The 14069-nt window shown below is 44.8% G+C and overlaps 1 protein-coding gene across 1 annotated transcript in view; it reads right to left on the bottom strand.

Annotated features, from left to right (window-relative positions):
- The window catches only part of PPM1D (protein phosphatase, Mg2+/Mn2+ dependent 1D), a 37081-nt gene extending 29565 nt beyond the window's left edge, over nt 1–7516 (bottom strand). The window contains exon 1 of the mRNA XM_090025612.1: nt 7065–7516. Coding sequence (XP_089881738.1) covers nt 7065–7395 — 331 coding nt within the window. The 5' untranslated portion in view covers nt 7396–7516. The remainder of the gene's footprint in view (nt 1–7064) is intronic.
- Between the last annotated feature and the right edge of the window lie 6553 nt (nt 7517–14069).

Here is a 14069-nt window from a genome sequence, read left to right as displayed (position 1 = left end):
TTTTTAGTATAAATTACATCTGGTCTGATATAGTCATCAAAAATGCTTTTTCTAAAAAGCATGATAACTATGGATATTAACTGTAATACATATCAAATGGAGAGAGAATGAGTAAGGTAAGCAGGATTTCAACCAATGCACTTATTATACAACAATTTACCCCAGTAGAAATTCATTAGTAGCAACAGCCCCTTCACAGCATTAAAAAGATACATTAGAAAAACTGAATTAGTCTTAATGAAAGATGAAAGCCCTGTAACCAAAAGTCCCATTAAAAAGCAAAAAAGACAAAGCAGCATCAAATTTTAGACTCTCATTTAGCCATGCCCAGGTCTATCTACATTAAAGGGCTTAAGCAAATTAAACCTTGATTTGGTTTAGAGGTATATGCCACACATAATCCAGCACAGGACTTTCCTTAGGGATTCAGATCATGCCTGAACAGACCTCAGCAGAGGAGTTAGGACTCTCAGCTCAATTACAAAAAGCTTAATGACTGGTTAAGTCGTTTACCTGCCTCAGGTTCCTACTCCATAAAACCAGGATATTTACCTACATGATCAATCAAGAACTGCCACTCCCTAACAAAACACTTCTTTTGCCTTCATTAGGGAAAATGGTGCACTCTAACTATGTGATAAGTGAGTTGGATAAAATACTAATGCTGTCAAGGCAGTTTGTAGGCTTCACAGATTACACTGAGTTACAAAAATCAAGAACTTCTAAAATGTTGCACAAGAAATTTTACGGTTGCATCTTTTTCTTATGAAAACAATAGCTTCAGAGGCCCTCCAATGACCAATAACACATCCAGGCAAATCACATGCAGACTCCAAGACATAGTGGGCCTAGTACATCAATGCACCAGAATTTTCCTCCTTTCTTTGGGGAAAAGTACAACAAAAATACCACGAATTAGTTGAACTGTAGATCTTGGAGATTAACACTCTTCCCTTCGGGCATCATTGCATTAGGTCTCTGTGGTTTAATTTTTGCTCTGTTTAAAAGTTAAACTTATTTATGCAATTGCATTCTGAATCCCCACATACTTCAATCTTGCAGTGTAGTTGGCTAAAAATTGCCTCCCTTCATTAGTTTAATATCTATTCAGTATGAAGTTACACAATGGAAAAGCATAAAAGAAAAAAAAGTCTACATGCTGAATCTCATTTTCACCACTTCAAAAAATTAGGCCTTTAATAACCCTACTGCAGAAACTAATTGTTCCATTCTTATTTCTACAGTAAGAAATAACTCAAAATAAAGCAAAACCGATTTCTGTTCCTCCAAGATGCAAAACATGTAAACTTCATTTGACAGGATGGAAAAAGAAAATTAAAAAGACGTTTATTACAAGTATGTCTGAATCCACAACCTTGCAGATGATTAGATCAAGAAATCTTTTGATTTTTTTCTTCAGTTTGAGCTATATCACCACCCAACACAATTATCCTCCAGTGGCCCTTTCCCAGCTTCTCATTCTGTCAGAGGGCATACTGCAATAACATCTGTATTGGATACCTGGCGATTGTCACAATTTCACATCAGGGCCAATGCTGACACACAAACTGTCACCTGCCCTGGTACCACAGCTGAAGTTCAATATTTAAAATGTGACCACAAGTCTCCAAAGACTTCAGGTAATGTGCCATTAAGCATGCCAGCAGCCTAGCAAAATTCATCTTTCAAGATGGTTTTTACACATTTTTCCCCCCATTAAATATGCAAACAAGATGTAAAACCAACTTCCTATTGGACAAAGTCACTCCAGTGTGCTTCAGATTCCAATGGTTGAGATGATACAACATGATGATTATAAGTCATTTTTCCTTTATCAAATGCACTGAGAACATATGCCACATTATCAGCTAGAAGTGATAGAGCATTATGTATTTGGGACTTTGGTGGATTTGCTCCCTGTCCAGAATGCTAAACAGCTTCCAAGAGTTCCCATCTCCAGCTGCCGCTTTACCTCCCCATTGAAAATACTATCCTGACTCTCTTGCTTTTTCTCCACTCTGTGCTCCCTGCCAGAAGAAAGTTAACACTGAAAAGCAAAAAACTATCTGTTCAACTTGCTCATTCTGGCCAGTTAGCATTGCCGAGCTCAAACCACGGCCAATCCGCACCATGGTGTTAATAACATTCTTTTCAAGACGTATGTACATGTTCTTATTGCTGGTCTCAGTCTTAAAAGGACAGCGTGTTCATGTGTTCAGGTTTTCAAACAGATAAGCAAGATCAAGGTTCATCCAACTAAAGCTGGCACTGTAGTTCATTAAGGTCACAATATACTACCATCCATTTCAATACACTGCACTAAAAGTGGACAGCGGTCAAAAAATTATGAGAGGAGACTAAAGAACAACTGTGTTGCCTGGAATTACAACCATTTTGCCTGTAGGCCATATTCCCACTTTCACCTATTTAGCATCAAAGGGAGGAGCTGCTATTACATCCAGGTGTCACATTGGGCTAATGTAACTCAGGAATAAAAGCTGTTTGCCTTTGAGCCTTTATTTCAGCCTTTGCAGTTACTGTCCTGAGATTATATCCTATGTATTAGGAGCTGTCCATAAAACAGATGCAATAACAACACTTCCTGCCTAAATGCTAGAGAGTCCAAGAGCCCTTGCCAACACAGTAGTATTATTTTTAAACAAAGGAGTTAGATATGGGATGCCCCTATCAGCGGAAAGCAACCTTGCTAACATGTAGTTATACTTTTAGTGTAGATAAGGTGTAAACTGGACGCCTGCAAACTGCTTAATGATGGTAACAAATCTTTAATAGCTGCTGCTTCTTTTTTTAAGCATACATACACAAACTGTTGTGTATGGTACTCTACAATAATGACCTAAAACAATTCAGTTTACAGTCTTCTGAACCACTCTTTCCTTTACCCAAGTTAATACTAACACCTTTTATAAACTGGGAACATTTTTTAGTGGGCAAAAACACAGTCCTAGAAACGAACAATGTTATTACAATGGCATGCCAGCGTACCAAACAATATAAAGGCAGCTGGCAAATGTTTTGGTCCAGGTCTTCCCAGACTTACTAATTACCACTCTTTCCACACATCCCCAAAAAGCTTCTGCTACACACACCAAAAGCAGTTTTATAGTTTTCATCATCGCCCTCCAGTTGACTCTGCATGCACACACAAAACAAAGACAGACCCTTGTGACAGGCCCTTAGTCACTGGCTGGGAGCTATTTGATTTAACAGCTTACTGGCTGTGTGCGCAGCCAGTCACTCAGGTCCTGAAAGTCAGGCCCAGGAAAAACAGATTTAAAATCCGACTGATCAGTTACAAACTTTTCAAACTAAACAAATCCGTGCTGTTTTTCAGGTTCATGGAGTATGTACATTTTACAACCCCTTCTCTCCTTTTTCCATTGTTCCTCTACTGAAAAACAAACCCTTTAAAACATGAAAACAAACCTCACGGACATTTTCCTTAAACAGGGCATCTACTGCTGTACGATGAATTAAAGATTCCTACTTCAAGCAAACCACATCATGGAACAAATCACTAAAAAAAACTGAGGAGTAAATTAACATGATGAGTGACATGATCTGAAGCGGGCAATGTGCTTTTCTTCCTTGTTTAGCATGGAAGTGGCTGCTTGCCTTAACTTCTGCTGAGACCAATTTAGACACTAGTTTTAGAAAACTAAAAGACAGCCTAAAATATATATATGTTTTACTTCTAAACTTCCATGTTAGCACTAGTAAAGGAAAATCCCTTATTTTATCTTATTTTCAGCAAGGTTTGATTATATATATAAAAAAAAAAATCTTATCAAGCTTATAAAAATAAATCCTAGATAGATATTAAAGTATCTACACCCATGAGTGATTGGTGCCTCCCAAATCCGGGGGGGGGGGGCACCTGCAGAAGCCACTGACAGTGGCGGCCCTGTCAGGGGTGGCCACCAGCCCTACCAATAGCATTAGTGTCAGCTGTCGGGAGGGCACCAGCCCCGGCAGGGTGGGGCACGTGCACCCCCATGCATCCCCTACCAGTTGCCTGCGTCTAGAATCCTTAAAATTTCTGTATTATCCATATTATGTAGACAGCTACTGTTAGGTGGTCTTGGCCTTTTTCAAATAAGATAGATGAACTCTTAGACATATGAATAAAAAAAAAGATCAAAACGACCTGTTCCTCTGGATTTTCAAGCCAACTATTACAGAACAGGCAGTGGAAAAACCCCCCCATTAGCATGTACTCATTCAGTGATGGTGCCCAAACTGAGTTAACTCCAATCAGAAAGGGAAAAGCATCTTTATACAATCCTTGTAACTCCAATCAACTAAAGCAGCAGTTAGCAACCTTCTAGCATCGCCCCAGTTTGGCTCAGAAGTGGGTGGAAGCAGGTGTTAGGACCCTCCTAGCCCTGGAACAGGAAAACAACCGATGCTGAAGTTTCCCCCACCAATGAATCCCCATGCCACTGGCCAGGATCAAACAGCTCCACAGGCCATGGGTTGCTGACCCCTGACCTAAAGTATAATAAGAAAAACTGAAAAATAAAAATGCCTTTGAATGTGATATTTATTCTGAAGGCATCTCTACTTGAGAAGCATATACAGTAATCTACGCCAAGGGACTGCGTGTACTGTAACTCGCCCCTACTGGAAATGGCTCTTAGCCCTCTTGTCGAATTTGAAACCTCACAAGTAGCCTTCTTTTAAGTATCCTTCTAGCCATATTAGCTGGGAGGACAGTCTCCAAGAAAATAAACTTGTACATCATCATGTGTTGAAAATATTTAGCCAACCTGAAACAGCAGCAAAGGTTCCTCACTGTTTTTTATTCATGCCAACTGAGCTAAGACTGAAAAATTAATGGCAGTTGTGTAACTATTTCTCTGCTGATCACCACAGCAGAAACCATCAAGCGCTGCCATCGTTGGATCAAAGCTACTGAAAATCCTGGCAACCTCCAAGAAATTATGACAGCTAGTTACTACTCTCTTCCATGCAGAAAAACCACATCAGTATATTCCCATCCCAAATCGTAACTGCCTCTTGTCCATCTTCAGATTGCAAAATGTATAAACAGAGAGAAATAGTTAGCTGTGCTGGTCTGAAATCAGGCAGAAAGCAAGGTAGATTTGCCACTTATAGGCTAGATGTATAAAGAGCTTTTGTGGACTAGAGCTCACTTCAGCAGATGGTGTGAAAGGGCAAACATAAACATACACCCTTCTTCTACCTTCCATCATGTCAACACACAATTAACAACAGGAGTCTTGGAGGATGCAACATTCAGACTAACCCAGCTAACGAGCCCCTCTCTTCCATATCCAAGTAACAGAAATTACATGACATCAGTTTTTAATATTTTATCCAATTAAAAAAAGGGGACTACACCTGCTGCCAAATCACGCATGCAATACAGAAATCAGGGAGGAAACTTTACAGCAGAACTCAGACAGAGTCATCAAGCAGGCAGAGCTCTAGTTCTGCTGTCTTCTAGCAACAGTTTGAGACTTACATAACAAAAGTTGCGTTGCTTCCTACACACCAGTACAAATAGTATTTCCTGCCTCCAATCAGCAACATGTTTGTTGGTTTTTTATTTTTGCTGTCACAACCAGGCATGGTTACCATAGACATCACAGAGACTAGAAAACCAAGCTTACAATCTTTCTTCCCCAAACCCTCTCCCTCCACTTCCTCTAGGTTCATTATGACACTGTCACATCACAAAGGCCCTGGGTCTGGGGTGAAGTCACGTCACTCGCCACCATCACATCTGTGAACAAGTTCTCCCACTTCCTCCAGGACACTTCTTAAAAACAACAAAAAAACCACCCCGCCATCCCCTCCTCTCCAACCCAAGAGCCAGTTTGTCTCCCCTCTAATCCCTGCTCCTACTCTACCAAGCTCTCCCAGATATTTACTTGACTGCTAAACAGCCTTGGTTTGGACTAAATGTCTTCAGAAAGATTTCAACTGTTGCTTCAGCCACTGCCTCTCCAAATAACTCTGCTTTCCTTGTACTGTAACTTTTTATCACTGCCTGCCAGATCCAGCCTTCAGGATTCAAGACTGTACCTTTGATGCAATCTCATGGGAGACACCGCTCTGCCTGCTAGTCTTTGTGCCCCAAGCTGTTGTATGAAACCAAATTAAATAAAAAAGCCACAACTCTAACATATTTAACATATTTTTAAAAGCTCATTTTTTGTAGCCTTGCTTCCAGGAAGCAAACAGAGAGGTAGGTAGTTAGCAGTGTTGGTCTGAATTTAGGCCTAACGCGTTAGTCAATAAGGTGCTCCGATGATCTGTCGAAGACGTGAACAGGAGGGAGGATAATATGCACCCTGGTCCTGTCAAACTCTCCCTTTCAGGATCCTTACTTGGGCCACAATGAATTTAACCAGCCAGTCTCTACAGTCCTCAGGGACTCCACTTTATATTTTGGGTGGCGTGTGGCCCATTTCCAGCTGCTCAAAATCAGTCATAAATCACCATCTTCTGAATTCTTGCATCGGCACCGGACAGGCCGAACTGCAGACAGCGGCGAGTGCAGACCCGGATCAGAAAGCAGACCGAGTTATCTGCGTCGGGGGAGATTTGCACCTTATAAGCTGACAAAGGGCTCTGCTTACAAAACCTCACGCCAAACATCTCTCATTTCATTATCATGCAGAAATCGACCCTGCATAAAAGCTCCCCCTACTTTCCAGACATTTCGGGGGGAGGGGAGGGAAGAAACCCGTGCCGTTTCACACAGAGATCCCCCCCAACACCCCGATTTATGTCGTCGACCAGACGAATCCCAGCTCCCCCATGAAACCTCCGAACCCCCTTCCTGAAACCACCCTGAGCCAACACCGCTTGCTCTGATCAAAGGCATCATGTCTGAACCAAGTACCCTGGATGTTTGCAGGGAGGCAGCCCACCCCCACAGCGGCCAGTAAGGGAGGGACGGCGGGAGGCTGTTTGGAAAGGGAAGGGAAGGGAAGGGGCCCCGGTGCAGCTGGGCCCGCGGGAGAGGGCCCAACTGGGGAAGAGGAAGGCGAAGGAAGGCAGAAGCGACTCACGTAGCTTCTTCCACATGGCCCGGTGGCAGGCGACGAAGCCCTTGCGCAGGGCCGCGCACACCTCGGCCGGCTCGGCGGAGCAGAAGCCCTTCTGGCGGGTGATGAAGCCCCACAGGTTCTCGCGGGCGAACTGGGCCGCCTCCCGCCCGCCGTGCCCGTCGCACACGGCGAAGAAGGCCGCGGAGCGCCGGGGCCTGGCCTCGCCCGCCGCCGCCGCCGCCGCCTCCTGCTCGGGCTCGGGCTCCACCACGATCTGGGTCACGTCCTCCATGTACTTCCTGCCGCCCTGCTCCGAGAACACGCTCACCGCCAGCGCGAACGGCGCCTCCATGGGGCGCGGGGAAGCCGGGCCGCCGCCGTCCCCCTCCCGCCGGCGACTGACTATTGTTCGTGCGGGAGGCGCCGCTCGGGCATGTCCGACCCGCCGCGCCGCGCCGCGCCGCTCCGTCACAACCCGCCGGAACCCGCCGCCCCGCCCCGCCCCGCCCCTCGGCACGCACACCCCGGCCCAACTTGGCTCTCCACCGTGCCGTGGGGGCGCACGCGCACCCCGCGACTGTGGCAGCCCGTGGGCGGTCACCGCTTGTCACCCCCGGCAAGTCCCTGATCGCCGCTGCCAGCGATGCCGGCGGCGTCTGCGGGGGGTCGCCGACTGCTGATCGACGCTTGCCACGCTCCCGACGCTGTCGCGGACGCCTGCGGGAGCGACCCACTTGGCCCACCCACACTGCCGACACCGCAGACACCTCTGGGAGCTCCCCCCTCGACTCACCACCGACACTGCCACCGCCCGCGGGAGCTCCCCACCCGGCCCACCATCCACACTGCCACCGCCCGCGGGAGCTCCCCACTCGACTGACCACGGACACTGCCACCGCCTGCAGGAGCTCCCCACTCGACTCACCACCGACACTGCCGCCGCCTGCGGGACCTCCCCACCCGGCCCACCATCCACACTGCCACCGCCCGCGGGAGCTCCCCACCCGGCCCACCATCCACACTGCCACCGCCCGCGGGAGCTCCCCACTCGACTCACCACCGACACTGCCGCCGCCTGCAGGAGCTCCCCACTCGACTCACCACCGACACTGCCGCCGCCTGCGGGACCTCCCCACCCGGCCCACCATCCACACTGCCACCGCCCGTGGGAGCTCCCCACTCGGCCCACCTCCGACAACGCCACTGCCTGAGGGAGCTCCCCACGCGACTCACCACTGACACTGACTGTGGGAGATCCCCACTCAGCCCACCACTGACACCACCATCTGTGGGAGCTCCCCACTTGTCGCCACCACCATGAGCCTGCCATGCCCCCCCAGCCTCTGAGGGCACGCAGCGTTCAAGCTTGTGACACACTTTGAGGTCACAACCCACGGGTTGAGAAACACTGATCTGGAACAGTGGTTCTCAGTTTTTTTGTACCAGGATCCATTTGTGAACATCAATGGCCAGGCCCAGCTTGGTGCCCCCCAGTCCCAACCCTCTGCCCCCACACCCCAGTATGTGCGGCAGGAGAGACGCAACAGCTCCTCAGCGGCTGGAATTCTGCCAGCTTGCAAGAGAAACCACAGTCTCTCATGTTTTTCTCCTTTACAAGCAAATCCCTTTTTAAAGTTTGTTCTCTACCCTTTCATATATTCTTGTTGAGTCACTTTTGGGTTGTGACCCACAAGCTGAGAAACCCTGGTCTAGATGAGAGAAACTGGTATAAGGGGGAGGGATGCAGTCATTTTCAAACCACCCAGAGGATGTAAGAACTGTAAACGGTTTGCTGGAAGGATGGCTTGGGAGAGGTCTCGGGATGTTTGTCTGGGGACCTGCACTCCTCAGTCTTTTCATTAACAACATGCATGGGGGGGGTTTGGAGCGCACTTGTTACATCTGCAGATGACACAAAGCAGGGAGGAGCTGCAAGCACTGTACAGAACAGGGTTAGATTACAAAGTGATTCTGACAAGGTGGAGAAATTATTTGAAATGAAGAGGGTGAAATGCACTAAGGGTAAGTGCAAAGTAGCTTCAGTAGAATGATCCACTGGACAAATACAAAAAAGGGAAGGACTGACTAAGCAGCAGAAGAATGATAGTGCGAATCACAAACTGAGTCAGCTACTGCATCTTATATTGCTGGGAGCACAGAGTATTGGGTTGTTCAAGCTGAAACAAGACACTTCAAGCACAGCAGACTAATTCTACTGCACATTGGTGCGGCAGGCAAAATCTTTCCTAATGCACAGTAGAATTAGTCTACTGCACATTAGCATCACCAAAAAAAGCGTGCGCCACAGCTAATACGCAGTGGCGCTGATTACAGGCATTAATGCTCTGTAATTACGGTGAATTAATGAAGGTGTAGATACACCACGTATGTCTTTTCACTTTATTCAACACTGGTAGGAGTCACCTGGAGTATTGGGTCTTAGTATGGGCACCATACTTCAAGAAAAACATGGACTGATTGGAAAGGAGAGAGAAAAATCCTCAGACCTAGGGGGCAAAGACAGAAACTGGGATCCAAAAATTGGGTTTGTTTAGTTTAAAGACGTAGGAGCAATTTTCAAATATATAAAATGTTCCTGCAAAAAGGAAGGTTATGAACTATTCTCTACACCCACAAGGTAACGGGTTAAAATTTCAACAGGAAAATCTTTCTAACCATAAAGAAAGACAAGCACTGAAATAAATTGCCAATGGCATTAGCGAAAACTTCATCAATGAAGGTTTTAAAGATGAGGCTAGACTATTATCTGTCAAGAATGGCATTCATATATTTGATCCTGCCTTGGAATAGAAGGGAGTCGATGACTTTGCAAGGTCCCTTCCATACCTCTTCTGTAAATCTAGAAGATTAAAATATTATTTTGCCATAACTGTTTTAGTGCCACAACTGTTCATGTCCTTTTTAGATGGGAAGAAACATTATTCAAATAGAATTCTAACCACCACTTTTATGTGAGCGACCCATTATTTATCCTTTCCTATATGCATCCTAAACACCTCCCTCTCCAATCTCTGATGCCTTTACCTTTCCTCACATTTGAAGCCTGACTAATACCCTTTTCACATCAAGAATTCATTTAAGGGCCTTTGCACTGTAGGTTCCCAAGGATTGCTAGAGCTGTTGGAGCAGGGTTTACACCAATGGTTATAAAATACAGAATAAGATATGTTCCCTGCTGGAAAGAGTTCTTCAACTGTGCTAGATACTTACATATTTATACCTTGCTATCACTTTGTAGTCCTGTAGCACCTTGCTCCTTGAAGTGCCAGGAGTGCTATCAATATTGTTGAATTAAACAAGCTTGCCTGCAAGTAATATTTCCAATATCAGTAAAACGGGGATGACTAATTCCTTGGCAGGTACATAGTTCATAATTTTTTTTTTCATTCTTTAATAGGATGAAAGCCGCTTGCTATGAAGATAGGCAACATGTCAATATTTGAAACTTCTATAGAATCTGAGCATCTCAAAACACATTACAAAATGTTAAAGTAATCTACGAGGAATTGGTTAGATGAATTTTCTCCATATTTTCCAGCTGGGTATAATGAGCCATTATATTATGTACAAAAGATCACATGTTAGTGTGATCCGTCCAAAACAGCACCCAGAAGTGCTGTCTTGCACAGAATACGTCTTCATGACCACCTCATATAGAATTGCTTAAAAATCATATCATATTCAGACCAAAACAAGGCAGGCAAAGACTAGCCTGGAAATCTTTTCTACTATCTGGAAAACTCAGTACATCACTATTTCCCTTTTTTTTTTTGGTTAACAGATAAATGCAACCAAACAACTGCAAAGTTGATATTCCTTTATGAGGGTAACTAAGTCTGTCACTACTGACACTGTGGTGGGGAAATAGATCTTATCATCAGGGTGCAGCCAGAAAACAGTACTCCTGACTTGGAGTGAGTGACAACAAACTGACAGGCTAATAATACCATCACGGTCTGTTTCACCAGAGGAACAATTAAAGTCTCAAAACACCTGTGAAAAATCAGTAATGAAATACTGCAGTTTCATATATGGAGTAGGAACAGAGGATGTTATTAAGTAAAAATGAGTATTAAGTAGAGATGGTGCTTTCTAAAACATTTAACAGAAAGGGAGCAAGTCATGGGCAAAGGCACAAACAGAGCCCACCACTGGTGTGCTTTATATACACTTTTATACTTGTGATAACAGAAATAGGGAAAAGTCAAAGGGTAAAACAAATTCCCTGAGGATGAAAAGCCGAAAAGCTTGCGATTAAAGAACTTTTTTTGCAAAAACCTGTTAGTCTAATAAAAGATATCACCACTACCACGAGCCCTGATTGCTGAGGATGAAAAGGTGATTGACAAATTCCAAGATGCTTCTTTTTCGCCCTCCTTTTCGACATCAATGTCATTTTGCGCTTCCAGCGGAATGCAACGTCTCACAATTCAGAAGGAAGTTACATGCAGCCCAAATGCTCTCTGCCCACTGCTGTTAGCTTACAATCAGGGCATTGCACCATGGAAACTAGTATTTAACCAAGTTAGAGTGGGTGTGGTTTTGTTGTGTAACTGGACACAGCTAGAACAAATACTTAAAAATATATGGGTGTGGAACTGTTGAGGATTACGCAGTAAACTAAAGAACATCCTTACTTGTCAGTTTACTCTTGCATTTACTCTAGAGCTCTACAAAGCTCTGTCCAACTAGACTCGAAACAGGAAACTACCAAAGACATAAGCCAGTATACAAAGGGTGTGGGGGTATGAAGAGAGAAAAGAGTCCTGACGAAGATGTTGGTTGGATGAAGCCTCATTGCGTAGCCCCCACAATTCACATTAGGCACCACCACACCCCCTAACCCCACCTGCTGGATCCAGTGTCTGCAGCACCTGCTTTGGGATCTGTATTGCACTTGCCCTAGCTGGTCTGGGACCCACGCTACACACAGTGTCCTGCTCTAACTAGTCTGTGACCCGGCACTACACATGGCACCCAAGCTGTTCATCCCAGACTATAGGAGGGGGAAGGCAGAGGGTGATACATGCTGTGCAGATCCCAGAAGGGGCACCAGTCCCAGACCAGCTGAGGTGGGCACCATGTGTAGTGAGGATTCTGGAGTGGGCACTTCGAGGTATGCAGGCATCCAAGGCCCTGTGTGCAGGGCTGGTCCCATACATGCCACGAGTCAACTCAGACCCAGGGGCAGCACTGGGGCCAGATAATGGGGCTCCACAGGCCAAATCCAGCCCATGGGTCACATATCTTTGGCACTCCTATAATAAGCCAATCACAAACTGAAATAAGAATAGCTTCATCTTCAGTAGGGAAAATGTATATTTTTAGAATATTAGTTATTCTCTTAAACTCCCAACATAGGATGGTTGTGGTTTTAACCCATAAGTGGAGCAGGTTAAATCTACAGGTTAACAGGCATCAAAAGATACAGCAAGTGTCAGAACTCCTTAAAATTATCCTTTGGTGTCTGCCAATCCTTGAAATCTAACATTGACCAGTTGGTTGTTATCACCATCAGTGACCTCAGGTGGGGCATCTTCAAGGGCTACCTCTTCCACTGGTGCAGAAAGACTGAACAGGATAAGGAGAGAAAAGCAGTGGGCGGGAACACATTCCCCAAAATGCTGAGGAGTTCCAAGTGAGGAGCCCATGCTGGGGGAAAGCAGATGTTTTCATTACAAGGGGAAAAACAGGACTGAAGTGCACCAAAATGGCATGCATTTCCTCAGATACCAAATTCACATACTCCAAAATTTGATGGAGCAAAAAATCCAAAAGCTTATACCTTGACACTGATCATACTGCACTCTCTCTTTCAAGGCCAGTACATGTACCTTTTCCTCCAAAGGCTGCATCACACATCACAATAGTACTTTGAATCAACAACTACAAATAATAAAGGAGAACTGCTAGGGGCTCACAGTATGCTGACCTGTGATGCAAGCCACAGCATGCAGCACCTGGCACTTTCATTTTAACAATGTGTTTCATTTATTACTGCACAATAAAGTTTTATTTTGTGAAAAACATTTTTTGCTTTCTTTGTCTTACAGTACAGAAATGTAACCTCCCAATCAACAATACCTTATCCCATTCAGAAACATTCAAAACAATTCATATACTCTACATTCCTAAAGTAACACAAAATAAAAAGGCAATATGCCTTTTCTGGCTTTAAAAGTATACGATGTCAAAATGTGCTCTTAAAATCTGCCTCAGCTGCAAAATACCCAATAACTACACAAAATCAGCAGACATTCTACATCTCCCCATGGCCTTGTAAATACCCTGTGAAACACAGTGTGCAGCAACAACACAAAGAATATTTGGCTTGGTGAAATCATACCGATATCAAACAACATCTTCACAATCTCTTTCACCTGACAAATGTACAGTCCACATTGAACTGTCAGGCAACAGTTAAATCTTTCTTTATTGTTATCAACATGTTTGCTCTCTGGCTTCCCGAGTCAGCAAAACAAAGGTTAGGCTGAATCCCAGAGAACTGCAGTTGGCATCGCAACCCCGCCAACATTAATATGCCAATATGGGAAAAATGTCTTTGGTGGCAACTTGAAAAGAAGTCTTGTATTCCTAAAGAGGTATCATGAGCCTTTTCCAACCACTTAATATAAATGTAAGGAAGATTTCTCCTGTAATCTATCAAAACATAACTATGGAAAAGTACCCCTTTCTAGGTAGCGAGGGGGCCAGAATTGCGATATGTGCCGCATTCATCACCTTACCACAGTTACAAATCCAATTCAGATAAATCCATTTATTTCCACATTGCCCGCTGTCACAGTCCTTTGTAGCATGACATGCATATTGGCTTGACGCAACTCAATGCTGGCCAACCCCACTGTTTTCAAAACGCCAACTACTGTCCGATAGTAATCCAGGATTGGCCGAAGGCAGAACAGACTAACTGGTTCACAGAAGCATGAGCTTTCATAGGTAAGTGCAGTCCATTCCTAGCATCTGATGAAGCAAATGGTTGTCTAT

Source organism: Crocodylus siamensis, chromosome 13 (genome assembly GCF_052110815.1).
Source record: "Crocodylus siamensis isolate JL-2025a chromosome 13, ASM5211081v1, whole genome shotgun sequence".
In the NCBI taxonomy this organism is placed as follows: Eukaryota; Metazoa; Chordata; order Crocodylia; family Crocodylidae; genus Crocodylus; species Crocodylus siamensis.
The sequence above is the reverse complement of the archived record's forward strand: the minus strand, read 5'-3'. Positions and strand labels throughout refer to the sequence as shown.